Below are 15,032 nucleotides of genomic sequence, written 5' to 3' on the forward strand. Positions count from 1 at the left end.
CACATACGGCACCATCTGGCCACGTTTGCACGTCTGCTAGTACAAATCATATACTCCCTCCACGTTTGCACCATCTGGCGGAGTATTAACTGTTCTAGTCTAAAACTGACGTATTGCTTCATTCAAGGGTGGATCGAGAGGTAAATACACACGACGCAAAGTGAAACTCCCGCGGGCGAAATGCAGCAAATTTGGTCTCGTTTTCCCCCTGGCCCTGGCTGGGATCTCCATAGCTCCTTTCCAACTCAAGTTTTAGCTATTTCCTACGTACGTTTTCCTTGGCCGGTGAGGTGAGGAGCGGTGCAGCCAGCTCCTCCTCCCTCCCTCCTTCCCTCCGTACAAATTAAGCTCCGCCACCTCCTCCGTTCCAACCGCCGCGTCGGTGATTCTTCTCTCCCCACGTTCACGCCTCTGCAGGAAAACGCATTTCAGCTCCGGCCCGGATCCTACCCCCGGCCAGGCCGATCGCGCGCGATGCGGCCGCGGTCGCGCTCCTTCTCGGAGATGTCCATCTCGCTGTCGGCGGCGCCGTCGCCCGCCGAGCGGGAGGCGCTGCGCACGCCGCGCTCGCCGCCGGCCGGCTACGCGTCCCCGCCGCTCGTGGGGGCGCTCATCGAGTCGCTCTCCTTCCGGAGCTGCGGCTTCGGCCGCGCCGCCTCCTCCGCCTTCGAGAAGGAGGACCTCCGCCTCCGCGCCACGCTCCCGCAGCGCCTCCGCGACGCCGTGCACGCCGCGCTCAAGGCGCGCGACCCCTCCGCCGGCGCCTTCGCGCTGGCCGAAGCCCCCGGGGTCGGCAGCGCCGCCAACCCGTGGTTCGCGCTCGCGCCCGAGGACGCACCCGAGAACCCCCTCGTCGCCTTCGTCAACCCGCGCAGTGGCGGCCGCCTCGGCCCCGTCCTCAAGACCCGCCTCCAGGAGCTCATTGGCGAAGACCAGGTCAAAACACCTCTCTCTCTCTCTACCCCTTTGCATGTCATGCATCGTATCGGTTTCGCCTCGCGTCGCGTTACCTGTGAGTGAGGGAAACCGTAAACATAATGCTCCGTCATGAGATGGCCGCCGTCGGACGCTACGCGGAGCTCCTCGCGCGGTGCCGCGGGGACGCGCGGCCGATCGCGCGGATCCAGGCGGCGCTCATCACGTCGGGCCTGCTCCGGCGCAGCGCGGAGCTCCACGACGCGCTCATCCGGGCGCTCGCGAGCTCCGGCAGGCCGCACGCCGCGCTGCCGCTCTACGCGCACCTCCTCCGCGCGGGCCTCCTCCCCACCCCGCACACCCTCCCCTCCCTCCTCAAGTCGCTCGCCCTCTCCCCCGCCGTCCCCGGCGCGCGCCGCCTCGCGCTCGCCGTCCACGCGCACGCCCTCAGGCTCGGCCTCACGGGGTTCCTCCTCGTCAACAACGCGCTCATCCGCGTCCACGCGGGCCTCCTCGCCCGCCTACCGGACGCGCACCTCCTGCTGCGCACCTCCGCCTCCGTCGACGCCTCCACCTTCAACACGCTCATCACGGCGCACGCCAGGGCTGGCCGGGTCGCCGACGCGCGCTCCCTGTTCGACGAAATGCCCACCAGGAACGTTGTGTCGTGGAGCGCCATGGTGAACGCCTACGTGCAGGCGGGAGATGGGAGGGAGGCGCTCGTGGTCTTCTCCCGGATGCAGGACCAAGGTGTCTCCCCGGACGACACGGTTCTTGTTGGGGTGCTCGCTGCCTGTGCGCAGCTGGGGGCTCTGGAGCAAGGGAAGTGGGTGCATGGTTACCTCAGAGCAACCCGTACTAGGATCACCGTGTTTCTGGGCACTGCATTGGTCGATATGTACGCCAAATGCGGTGAGGTGCAGCTCGGAATGGAGGTGTTTGAGGGGATGAAGGACAAGAATGTGCTCACCTGGACTACTATGATAAAGGGCCTGGCCATGCACGGCCGAGGCTCGGATTCACTGAGGCTCTTCTCCCGGATGGAGAGCTTAGGTGTTAAGCCGGATGACATCGCCTTCATTGGTGCGTTGTGCGCGTGCACGCACACTGGATTGGTTGACAAGGGCCGGGAGCTTTTCGATTCCATGGTGAACAGGTACGGCATTAAACCCAAGATTGAGCATTATGGATGCATGGTAGACCTCCTGGCACGGAATGGATTGCTCAGCGAGGCCAGAGACATGGTTCACAAAATGCCCATGAAACCTGATGCCTTAATCTGGGGAGCCCTAATGGCTGGCTGCAGGTTTCACAAGAATGTAGAGCTGGCCGAGTATGTTATAAAGCATTGGATTGAATTGGAGCCGGACAAAAGTGGTGCTTATGTGCTTTTAGCTAACATATACTCTGCCTCTGGTAGGCATGCTTCTGCCAAGGAAATCAGGCACGTAATGCGTGACAAGGGGGTTGAGAAGATACCTGGATGTAGCAATGTGGAGATTAAGGGAGTTGTCCATCAATTCATTGTTGGAGATCTCTCTCATCCCTGCATCAAAGATATTTTGACCAAGTGGTATGAGATTGATACTAGGATAAGGTTGGAGGAAGGTTATATCCCTGACAGGAAAGAAGTTTTGCTTGACATTGAAGAAGAAGAGAAGGAAGGTGCACTCAACCGCCACAGTGAGAAGCTGGCCATCGCATTTGCTTTGATTAGTACAAGTGATAATACGCCCATTCGGATTGTCAAGAACCTCAGAGTCTGCCAAGATTGCCATCATGTCACCAAACTTATATCCAAAGTATACGGGAGAGAAATTATTGTCAGAGATCGAGCGCGTTTCCATTTGTTCAAAGATGGCATCTGTTCATGCAAGGACTATTGGTAGTAACTAGCAAACTGTGTACTAACAGCTGTACCTGTCTCATTATCGAGCATGGACTATTCAGCCCAGAAAAATATGGCATTCATGATACATCAGTGATGCATGAGTTGAGGTATAAAGTTAGTGGAGTACAAAAATTCCCTCCTAATTATAATGTACATAAATAAATGCAGTAAATCGTCAATAGACATTCATGTTCATCTCTGAACAAATATATATCATTATTAATCTGCATTCTTGCGTTACATTTAGTTCTGAACCAAGGATACTGTCTTTTTTAAGCTCTACTGTTTTCTCTTGAAAAGAATCAAAAGCAATGTACTATATATATGAACCTTGTTGACAGATTTAGCTGGAAAAGATCCTCCTCCATTGTTACACTAGTACCATGATTACACAGTATGGCAATGCTAGCAAGAGACGAACTGCGGAAGGTCGGTAGAGATTGAACCCAAGAGAGATGCTGGCTTAAAAAGATGGTGAATAATTCTGTAAAATAAACAACTGCATAACTGGAACATGATTAAAAGTAGAAAAGATTATATGCTTGATAAGAAAATAGATATATAGTGCATGGGGTACAAATATGTCCAAGGTTATTCTCTGCTATGGAAAACCAGAATAGTTAGTTGTCAGAGCTGACACAAATATATGAATGATTCTTATGGCACATACAGAGCACTGCCACAGCCTTTCGCGTTACAATCTGAATTGCATTGAAGTTGTTTTATTTCATATGGATCTGAATTAGCTCTGTTGTGTAAAGTGTTTTACTTGCTACCTGTCGCTTATCATCCATCGTGTAATAATTTATGAGGAGAATAAGCATTCTCAGAGTATAAATTGGCAGGATATCACTCAAATTAGAAAACTCTTTCTTTTGTACTTCCTATTTAACTGGAAACTGTAGGTGAGGCTCCTACAGTATTTTTTTTTATTGATGAGAGAATAACACATACAAGAAAGAGATGGGAGGGGGACCAGGGGGGAGGAGAGATACAAAGGGTGCAGCCCAAGTTGTTAGGACAAGGAACTCAAACTAGGATTTACATTGTCAAAGACTTCAGCATTCCTAGTCTTCCAGGTGTCCCAAGTAGTTTCCTTCTCAGCACTCTTTGTACTTAAATTCAGATGAAGTGTGGGAATGTTAATCAACGTGCCATATAAACTTTTTGACTGGTCTGTTTTTAAAAGATAGAAAGGGATTTTCTAGTAAATGCTTGTTACTGACACCACCTTTTTTTACTCCAGGTTTTTGATATTACGATCGTCAAACCTTCTGAATTTGTGGAGTATGCTCTGGGTTGTTTGGAGCAACTTGCCGATTCTGGGGATCATAGTGCAAGATCAGTTCGCGATAACCTGAGAGTCATGGTATGTATGTACTAACTTTGCTAGATGCAATAACTGTAAACAACTAAAGATCACTACATAATATATGCATTTCTCTTTGTTTTAGTTTATGCATTTGAAAGTGCTACTGAGTAGTGACATCACACCTTATAGATATTATTATACTAGTTGATGCTAAGTATTTTACAAATAAGTATTCTGACATCACACATTACAGATAATATTATACTAGTTGATGCTAAGTATTTTGAATTTACAAATAAGTATTCTTACCTATTTTGTGGACAAGAAGTATATTGTTTCACTGTTTCATCCAATGGCACACACAGTAGTCAGCAACACCCTTTCATATTCTCCGAAAGCTTCTAAATACTTGCTGTGCTTTACCTACCTAGGTAGCAGGAGGTGATGGTACAGTAGGCTGGGTGTTGGGATGCTTAGGAGAACTATATGTTCAGAACCGGGAACCTGTTCCGCCAGTTGCTGTCATACCACTTGGAACAGGAAATGATCTTTCCAGGAGCTTTGGTTGGGTAAAAGGATCTCTTTCTTTGGTTCTTATAGTTACCCAATGATACTTACTGCAAGTTTTCATCCTTAACAGTTATTTTCAGGGTGCTTCATTTCCTTTCTCATGGAAAGCTGCTGCTAAACGATCTCTCTACAAGGCTATTTTGGGCCCAGTTTCTTCTTTGGACAGGTTATTCTTGTTTATCTAATAATAAAGTTGTTAAGATTTTTCTTTGCATTCTGATTTTTAATTTAGTAGATGTGATGCATATGTATCAAGTATAAACTAATTTACTCTGCACCGAAAGCAATCCTAACCTGATTCAAAGGATAGCTGCCCCTGGTTGCCTATGCACGGACCCATACCTTAGCTAGCCATGCCCATAACAAACAAGGACTAACATTGTCCTTGATGTGCTCATGTTAGTAGGAATATGATCCTGGTGATCTGTCAGGTCCGTATTAGAAGGTCCTGTTTTATGGTAGGCACTGCAGCTGTTGATAATACACATCGGCTTTAGGGGTGTTTCTGTTGTTTAACAGAGCATGCAGTGACTGAAACGCCAGACTATCGTAGCTATCCTGAAAGATTCCATGTCCATATTAATGCCATTAAGGTTTCCTTTGTACGGGATATACTCATGCTTGGAGTGACCTATTCCATCAGTATAGCTCGTCACTGAACTTGCTACATCATGTTTATTTTGTGTGTTCATCCACTGTTCTTGCATGACATGTTATTTTATGTGTGTCAACTATAGCACTATAGCTGCAGAACTGTATAATCAAGTTTCTTCTCTAGTACTCCTTTTGTGCCATGATATAAGATGTTATTACAACCAATATGAGTATAACTGTTGTAATAACTTCTTATATCATGGGACAGAGGGAATAGGTATGTTTCATACTTCCAGAATTGATCACTTCCAGTTGTTGAATATCAGTCACCTTGTGCAGCTGGCACGTCGTTGTTTCTATGCCAGAAGAAAAAGAGGAAGAACAAGAACTGAATCTTCCCCACTCCCTTAGGCACCTCGGGGAGTGTACATTTTATGATGTACTTCTTATGGACTCTCTTGTAGCAATGTTTCATCAGCAAAGTGCAGTTTATTTTCCCACACTCCACATGATTGTAATAATATGTACTGCAGGACGGCACTGCTGAGGGAGAGTTGCCTGAGACAATTTTATGCTTTGATGGCGTCTTCTATAATTACTTCAGCATAGGTACTTTCTTTGTTGACATGGCAACTTCTAGTTGCATTGCTTGTATTTGTCTTCATTATTTAAGAACATACTCCCTTCGTCCCATAATATAAGATGTATGATAACCAATATAATTTGGTTCTAATAACATCTTACATTATGTGGCGGAGGGAGTATTTGCTAGCATCTCCTAATAAAGAAATTTAGATGAGGCTCTTGTTTGGAATAATCTTGGTTATATATTTACAGTGTCTTCTTCTAGGCAAAAGAGTAGCAGAGAAATTTGTTTCAATTTATCCATTCTTCTAGACGAATATGCTACAGATTGTTCTAAGCTTGAGCAAACTCCTTTGCTCATTGTCTTCTAAAAAATCGAGCATATTTCCTTATATTGTTCCTGGGTGATAAGTTTGTTCATTTTTATGCTATTTATTAGTAAAGTAACACATTTGTTAGTTCTTCCTTGGAAATAATAAGATGAATCATCTCTCTAGAGTTATTCGAAGGGCGTCTCTCTAGAGTTATTTCTGTCACCCCTGGCATTCATATCAGCACCGGACAAAATGATGCATATAACCTAATGTACATATGTCGGGCTTGTTTTGTTGTTACCATATGTTGTTATTTCTAATTTTCACTCGTGTATGTATCATTCCAAAAACAAAAGGGCCTTCACCGTGCATTTGGTCTGAAATGCAGGGATGGATGCTCAAGTGGCATACGGATTTCATCAGCTACGTGACGAGAAGCCATTCCTTGCAAGTGGTCCTTTATCTAATAAGGTATGCAACTTACTGACGCCATTTCCTTCAATAATGGGAATTCTACAACTCCCCAGCCTAAACTTTTTGATATAGCTTTGTCTGTTCAAGTTTTATGTCCTTTTTGGTTTATACTCGTAATGGTTACTTGGAGTAGAACCATCGTTACTGTCTAGAGACTACAAGACATCTTCTGAAGCTGTTATTTATAGTTAAAGTTTCGACCATTGATGATGTAACTTTTTTACGAGAAAAAGGAAAAATAACTGAATAAGAGAGGTTGCATCTGTTTTTGCAAGCATCTGGTTAATTAGAGCAGTGGGAAATGACAGCTGATTAGCTGATTTACAAAACATTTGGTTAATTGTCTGTGAATTGCATCAAAACATAAAATTAGTGGCTTTATGGCTACAGAGATGATTCAGAATTTATTTTGCTTGCATAGGTTGATGAATACTTTATCTAGTAGGGGATAGTTATCTTTTGGTAGGGGATGAGGATAGTTTCAAGTTGTGAATTTTGTTATGGCATTCTATAGTTCTTGTAACAAGATTTTGAAGTGAACCCTGATAACTAAATTACTGATTAGCTGATTTTATGACAGTTAATTTACGCAGGATATACCTGCAAGCAAGGATGGTTCTTTACACAGTGTATTAGCGACCCTGAACTACGGTACAATATCCTTTTTTCTTAATATATGGTGCCTATTACTAATATCTGGAAATCTGGGAACACCATCAACCAAGTGATTATTTTTGTATTTCTGTTATCTGCTTTCATTTTTTAAATGGGCCAAGTGTGTTTTTTGTACAAAGAGAGCATGTTGAAATGCTTACATATGTGTGATTCAAGATCATAGCTGTCATTTCCAGTGCTCTAATTTTGCGAAATTATCATCTTAGAATTTATTTTAGCTTTGTTCAGTTTCTTTGATTCCGTTATGGTATGTCCAAGTGACCAAGTCAAACTCATTCATAACTGTGATTTTTTCTAAGCTAGAGTAGACCAGTAAAGACTTGGTTAACCCCTAGGGTTTCAGATAAGGATTTCAGTTATCTGCAGTGATTAACGCTCCTGACATTCTTTATCATATTAGGGGATTGACGAACATTATCCGTTTATCAGTAAAGAAGATGGACAGTTCTGAGTGGGAGCACATCCCTGTACCATCAAGGCAAGTTGGCAGTTTCTTGCTATCAGTGAAACAATTCTGGTCTGCATATTTTAAATTGATCTCAGAACTATTTAGTTACTGGAAACATTGGGCCCACCGCTCTGTGGTATATCTGAGAGTATTATGGACACATATGTTTCCGAAATACTATAGCACAAATATATATAATGTAATTACAGTTCAGAAAATTGTTCTGATGCAGTGTAAGGGCTATTGTTGCGTTAAACCTTCACAACTATGCGAGTGGAAGGAACCCATGGGGAACTTTGAAACCTGAATACTTGGAAAAGGTGCGATGAATACATTAATGTGATTATTTATTATTTTTCCTCTTTACTAACATTTTCCTCTTATGTGAATAGAAAGGATTTGTCGAAGCCCAATCAGATGATGGCCTTCTTGAAATATTTGGGTTGAAGCAAGGGTGGCATGCATCGCTCGTGATGGTTGAACTTATATCTGCCAAACACATTGCCCAGGTATTTGTGTACACAAAAACTATCGGGTACCCATATGGAATGATAAATATCTATTGGCATAGCTTGTGATACATTTTCTTGATCGCTATAGAAGAATATGGTTTTTGTGGCGTGTAGAGCAGCTGAGTAGAAAACAACTGGCGTATTATCACGGTGACATGTTAATGCATGGATACATGACAGCAAAACTCGAGCTACACGAAGCTTTCATAATTGACTAAAAACCTAAAATTGTCAAAGCAGAGAATACTAATGCCAAATGATCAACTACGCAGTAGAGTTCAATTCCAAGTTCGTTAACTCTGAAGAATATGGTAAGCAAATGATGCAAATAAAAACAAAGGTAGAAATGAAGCATCACAGAAAGCTGAAGCAAGAAACACACATCGGCATCACTATTGTAGTGTTGAATTCGTGGTATAACTGTTCAAAATGTGCTATTTCAGGCAGCAGCAATCCGGTTAGAGATCAAAGGTGGTCAATGGAGGGATGCATACATGCAAATGGATGGGGAGCCATGGAAGCAACCGCTGAACGCCGAGTATTCGACATTCGTTGATATCAAAAGGGTGCCTTACCGGTCATTGATCATCAATGGTGCAGATCGTTAGTGAGAGCTAAAGATTTAGAGTCCTGGCCTAGCTGGAACTGCCCAAAACAATTTTCAGCTTCCAGCGAGGAAGCTTGATGGACATCGAGCTGAATCCTGATCATGCTTGCACAAAACCATAACTTTATATGGAGTTGAGGATACATAGAGTTCGTAGAACAACAACAGAATGTAGCCATGCCCATGTGATTTGATCGGAGTTCTGAATTAACATCATGTGTACCGCATGGAGTTGATGTTGCATATGTTCAGTAATTTCAGGTCGGTACTGGTAGGGACGACCTTGTTGATTGAATGATTGGTACCACACGACCAGATGTAAAAGAGAGGCGTCAGACAAAACTGCAGTTCTTTCCTCCCGAATGTGAGGAAATCTTATGGAAACTACTATTCCATGATTTCATTTCGTGTTTAATCTCAACTCGATTTGAAGAAAGAAGATAGCACTCATCTCTCAAATCTTTTACTTCGCAGATCTCCTCCCCACTGTAAGTTCTAACAATTATAAGTGGTTTTGTTGGCTGACGTCCCCAGGATCTTCTTTTGTGTTGATATGATGACCATGTAGAAGGAAAAGGGTTCAGGCAGCATAATCAATTTTTTTGGGAATATAAATAAATAGAGCTTTAAAATATATGGGAGCAATAATAACATTAAAAGAGATAAGGAGACGATCCAGAACTCCGTCTCGTTCCTAATTTCGTATAACAGTGAGGTGACCTCCTTACACCCATGGAAACTTATATTTTCAACAACAGTAGCATCTTTAAATAGTTTTGCTTTTTTAATTCGAGATTGTATGTTTTTAAAATTAACCACGGGTCCTCTATAGAACTGATGACAGTGGTGCTAATTTGCTATAATAGTATGAACGGACCATCCAACCATCACAAACTCAGGTGCTTATAAGAATAAGAATGAGAGTGAAGATTCTCCTTTTTTATATAGAAAAAATATTGTCAATAATCAAAGTCATTTCTAACAACGCTGTGTAAGTGCTTGTTCTCCATGCTTGTATTTAAAAAAGGAGAACATCAAGTTACATGCTTGTCAACTTTTATATAGAGAACTTCAAAAATGACTCAATAGTGGAACTTCTGGGTAAATAATAGAATAAAGCTGATATTAGTCCTCCATTACTTGCATAATCATCTCCTCATCACCGTCACCTCTGGACTAAATCTTCATATGCATCACCTCCGCAGACAAGCCTATCTCTCCACTGGCATCACGGGCTTCTTTTACCGAATCAACTGCGACATCTTAGGTGTTACCATCTAGTACTGAAGAAAAAAAGGTTGCAGAATTTTCAATTTTATGACCATTGTATCTACTCAGCCGGGAGGGAAATAAATAGTACTTCCTGTATTCACTAATGTAAAACCTTTTAGACATTTCAAAGTGGAGTAGATATGGACCAAAGTAAGTATAATGCCATATCATGATGCCTATAAACTGAGCTCCTTCATGAACATGCATGCCATGATATGAAACATCCCTCAGAACTGAATTGCAAGCCAAGTCGGTTATACTATTACAGCATTGTAATGACATGAACACATGAAATGGTGTTACTGCAGTACTGAACGGTAGAAAACTACGTAACACTACAAAACATTCATGACCGATGCCAGATGCACATCTAGGAAACAATTCAGAGTGACCTCAAACCACAATAGCTAATATAATGGAGTTGACACCACCAACGATGACAATGGTGACAATGCAATGTCTACCAGATGATGATGATCATGTCCCAGAAACTCCACCCAATGAAGATGATGATCATGCCCCAGAAACTCCAGGTAATGAAGATGCTGATGTCACACATGATGGGAACAGAACATTTAGCAGAAACATGCAGATGATAATTCAAGATGCCATGCTAAAGTTCAAGATACATCCCCATCAAGCAGGAGCTCCGTTCAGCGTGCCAACCATGCCACTGCCACTGACTAAATCCTTCCTTCGTCCAAAGGGATTTTTCGAAAACGTTAAAAACATTAAGGACTACAAGGTCATTGTAAACCATGTGCAAACAAGCAAATGAAGGCATAATGCAGAAAGCTAATGGGAAGCAACTATAAATCAATTAACTAATAAACTGAAAATAAGAGATCAGATTCAATTATGAAACCAAATTATAAACTAATAAAGGATATTGAATTCGCATTCCACCGCGACCAGAACTAGGAATAACAGCACCCTGCAAAGTATGATGTACAGCAGAAGCAGAACCCACATCCTACAGATGGCAGAAGTTTGAGACATGATTAGGAAACAGAAGTAGTGGTATGCTCATAAAATAATTATTGCCATCGCAACTACTTACTTCAAATTCAATAAAGCAGACAGTGTTTCTGTCTTGACGCAACACTTTCATTTGTTTGAAACCAGGTTGCCTGTAATTTTTTTGAAGGAAAATCAGATATAGTTGCTGCAACAACTGGAACCAAAGTGGGCAGCTCAATTGCACCAAATAAGCAAATAAGCAAAACAATATCCACTAGAATTGTTCTATTGAAAGTGTTGATTCTTACAAGCAGAACAGGCCCCTCAATTCCTCTTCAACAACAGTTTCACCAAGATTTCCAATGAAAAGTGTATTGCAGGGAGGGTTATCTTTGGTGTTCTGCAAGAGAAATTAGATGTTTGATCAACAACTGTATCTTCCAAAATCTTGAACTATATAAGACTGAAAAACGAAGATAGACCCAAACAAATGTTCTATTGAACTGCAGCACATTTCTCACAAACCCATGTCAGATCTGGAGTATTCATCAGGTATCTAACAATCCTGATATTAATTTTCCTAATTGCACTAGATTGGCATTTTCACCAGGTACAATGCCCAAATCAAGATCATATCATGTTTCCGTAACAGCACCAGTGTCTTTAATATAATTTCATTCAAACCTGACAAGTTGTTATCCATACTGTCATTCACCGTACCAAAATGATTTGTATGTGACAAAGAAGACCATAATATACACATATATCGCCACACATATCAAGATGTAAGAACATCAAGTAGCAATAGTGTTTTCCACTAAATCAATGTTGATAGCATACTGGGATGTAAATGATGTGATGTGACTATCTGAAAAATGTCTTTCAAGATTACTTCAAAATGTAAATGTTCATTCAGTTCTTGGACGTCTAAATTCCCCTACAAGTCTCGACCAATGCAATGGGTCCAATACTAAAAAACAATTAGGTACAGGATATTCCAGGAAACGTAAACTATAAAAGCCCATTAAAACGCTTATGAAGGTATTCAGGTGGAGAACGCAAGAATAGATGGAGTGCAATAGAATGTTGTTTAGTAGTGCAGGGACATGAATGATGTTTTTGGACTATTATATAAAAGATATATTATCTCTTCTAGTCTTCTTATGCAAACACAAACTATTCATATTTCAGCAATAGACTGAAGAAAAAACAAGTGTAATCAGTACATGAAGAAATATGGTTGGGTCACTGTAAACTCTACAGCAAATTACTAGGCTTTGAAAGACTCAGATAAAAACAAAGTCACAATCCATGATAAACTAAGTACAACAACACTTAAATTATGCAATAAATCGAAAATGATCACCTGCACCGGAGCATATGCTGTTGGTGGCACAGGAGAAGGTGAAGTCATTGGTACTGGCGGCACTGGATAGGCAGCATATGGATTATAAGGAGGCGGTGCTGCAATATAACTGAAGAACACCCAAAACGACACATTAGAGAAGACCATAAATGTGCAATTAGTTGAAGGAAAGAGCAACAAAAAAAAATTAAATTACCCTGCAGTCCCCCACATGGAAACAGCTGGTGGGGGTGGGTGAAATGGAGGAGGAGCATACGGAGAATGGGTGTAATCTCCACCAGTTCGCAAGCGTTTGCTTTGGTCCATAGGATTTGCATCAGCTCCCACACCTAATATAGGTATTAATTGTTTCAACAGATGATGCATATGCAAAATTCCATATAAACCAAGCCACGCAGTAGATGGTGTAAACAAATATTTCTTCTGTGCCATCTCAACATGCCAACTGGTTGATCCCACTCTACATTTAAACCACGGGACCAACATACGCTGCCTCAAATTCACACTCTATAGGCAGTCTCCACAGACCCACAAGCTTATTTTCCATGTATTGATCGACATTATGCAACAGCAAGAAGAAAGTGCAGAATGCATGGAAAAAAGCGCACCTCTTTTGATGAATAGATTCTTCTTGGCCATCTCGATGTGCAGCTTCGAATTGGTCTCCGCATCAAAGACCAGATCCTGCAGGGCCAAACCTCAGTTCACAAGAAAAATCCTTACCCCACTTCGAGAAAAGGCGAACCGAAAAGCGAACCTGCAGCGCGGCCTTTGCGGCGATGGCGTGGTCTGCGTAGGAGAATAGCGCGAACCCCATGGGTTGGTCTCCCTTGAAGTTGATCTGGGAGGCCTCGAAGCCCGGGAGCCAGCGCAGCAGGTTCTGCAGCTCCCGCTCCTTAACGTCGACGGGGAGCCCCGTGATGAAGATGGTGCGGACCTCGTCAGAGCCGGGGCGGGCGGTGGCGTCTGGTGCACCGGGAACAGGAGGAGGCGGCGGGACGGCGGGAGGTGCTAGCACCGCCGCCGCGGGCGGCCACTGTTGGTGAAACGGGTGGATGCCGGCGCCAGCCATGGAGATGACCCGAACCCTAACCCGAGAGAAAGAGAGAGATTGGGTTGGGGTGTGGGTTCGGGGAAGAAAGGGTAGCAGTGGAAATAGATATATCGTTGTTGGGGTCGATGTATCCAGCAAAACGTGTGTTTGGTTCTTCACATATGGGCATGTCCATCTATTAACACTCCTAGCACAACCAATCTCAAAAGCAAAGAGAAAGAAAGAAAAGAGAAACAAATGCCGGCACCGATAGATCGACGAAAAACGAAGACAAGCTGCCACCGATGCGCCTTCCGTAGAAGTCCCACCATGTTCCTAGCACACTGGATCGCCGCATACCAAGCATCACCTTCAACAAGTCGCACCATGGCCGTCGCGCGCTGCACCGCGGCTCCTCACTCATGGGAAACGGCCGGCACTGCACAGGCAATGCCCAGCTGCCCGTGCCGGCGGCGGCGGAGGAGAGGAGGGATCGGAGAAGGCGGCGCTTAGGGTTTCGCCCCCCGCGCGGGGAGGAGGGGTCGGAGAGGAGTGGGTCGTGTTTTTTTCGCCCCCTCGCAGTTTTACATATGTACTACAGACCATGTAGCTTCTTGGGTAGAAAGTAAAACATCCTACACATTTTGATTTCATGCACTCATTTCGTTATTAATAATTTCTATTTTTCATTTTCTACATTCATTTTAGTTATTTGGTCATGCAAGCTCCATTTCATATCCAAACTAAACTCCAAATGTTTCAAACTTGCTCAAATGTTCGCACAAACAATACATGCATCTAGATAATCAATAGATGGTGATCGCAATGACGATTGCAATGCATAATACCGCCAAAATTCCTTCTGCATTTTCTTATTGTCCTCATCTTCAATTTACATGCATATGCCGTCATCCTGTGCTAATGAATGATATCTGCCAAATTCTGATACCACATGATACGAAGATCCCACCTGATCGTCTCGGGTTTTGTCCGATCTTTCATAGCGAGACAACCAGTAGATAGAATCTGCCAGTAACGCGATAAACGCAATCTGGAGAAGAGGAACGAATCCAGCAAGCAACGTGAAGATGAATTGCACGCCTCAAACCCTAGCTTGATAATCCTTGATGAACACAAGAACCTTCGCAACAACTTTATTATAAACTGATAAACGACATCGCCATCCCCGGAGGGATGCTAAACCAAGCACACACACGCGATAGCGTTTAGACTAAACTCAAACTTGTTCTCCATCTAACCCTAGCCGCACCATCACCTTATATGAGGGGTGAGTGGGGCGCTCTAGATAGGCTGACCTGGTTCGGTTTGGACAGGCCCAAAACCGAACACAACACTAATTAAAAAACCTAAGTGGTCCACAACATGACCTGGCTAATAATAACCTAACGTAAAATAGTTGACATAAGCTTAGACTAATCATATCATATCATAGGTCAGCCTAGCATGTCAACCTTCGACGAATATCGCCTAGCTTGGTGGAGTC

General features: G+C 43.4%; 2 protein-coding genes across 2 annotated transcripts; one reads left to right on the forward strand and one right to left on the reverse strand.

Annotated features, from left to right (window-relative positions):
• The first annotated feature begins 474 nt into the window (after window positions 1–474).
• Window positions 475–8,924, forward strand: LOC124682824 (diacylglycerol kinase 4-like). Its single transcript, XM_047217435.1, has 11 exons — window positions 475–936; window positions 4,053–4,175; window positions 4,769–4,854; window positions 5,622–5,721; window positions 5,816–5,891; window positions 6,570–6,652; window positions 7,236–7,306; window positions 7,731–7,808; window positions 8,011–8,098; window positions 8,171–8,287; window positions 8,734–8,924. Exons 1-11 carry the CDS (start codon window positions 475–477, stop codon window positions 8,896–8,898), a joined length of 1,449 nt encoding a protein of 482 aa, XP_047073391.1. The 3' UTR covers window positions 8,899–8,924.
• A 1,456-nt stretch (window positions 8,925–10,380) lies between these two features.
• Window positions 10,381–13,607, reverse strand: LOC124686143 (RNA-binding protein mde7-like). The gene is made up of 8 exons (XM_047220137.1): window positions 13,253–13,607; window positions 13,104–13,179; window positions 12,692–12,824; window positions 12,496–12,604; window positions 11,438–11,529; window positions 11,230–11,299; window positions 11,060–11,142; window positions 10,381–10,890 (listed from the first exon to the last, which is right to left on the reverse strand). Exons 1-8 carry the CDS (start codon window positions 13,565–13,567, stop codon window positions 10,806–10,808), a joined length of 963 nt encoding a protein of 320 aa, XP_047076093.1. The 5' UTR covers window positions 13,568–13,607; the 3' UTR covers window positions 10,381–10,805.
• Between the last annotated feature and the right edge of the window lie 1,425 nt (window positions 13,608–15,032).

Source organism: Lolium rigidum, chromosome 1 (assembly GCF_022539505.1).
Source record: "Lolium rigidum isolate FL_2022 chromosome 1, APGP_CSIRO_Lrig_0.1, whole genome shotgun sequence".
NCBI lineage: Eukaryota > Viridiplantae > Streptophyta > Magnoliopsida > Poales > Poaceae > Lolium > Lolium rigidum.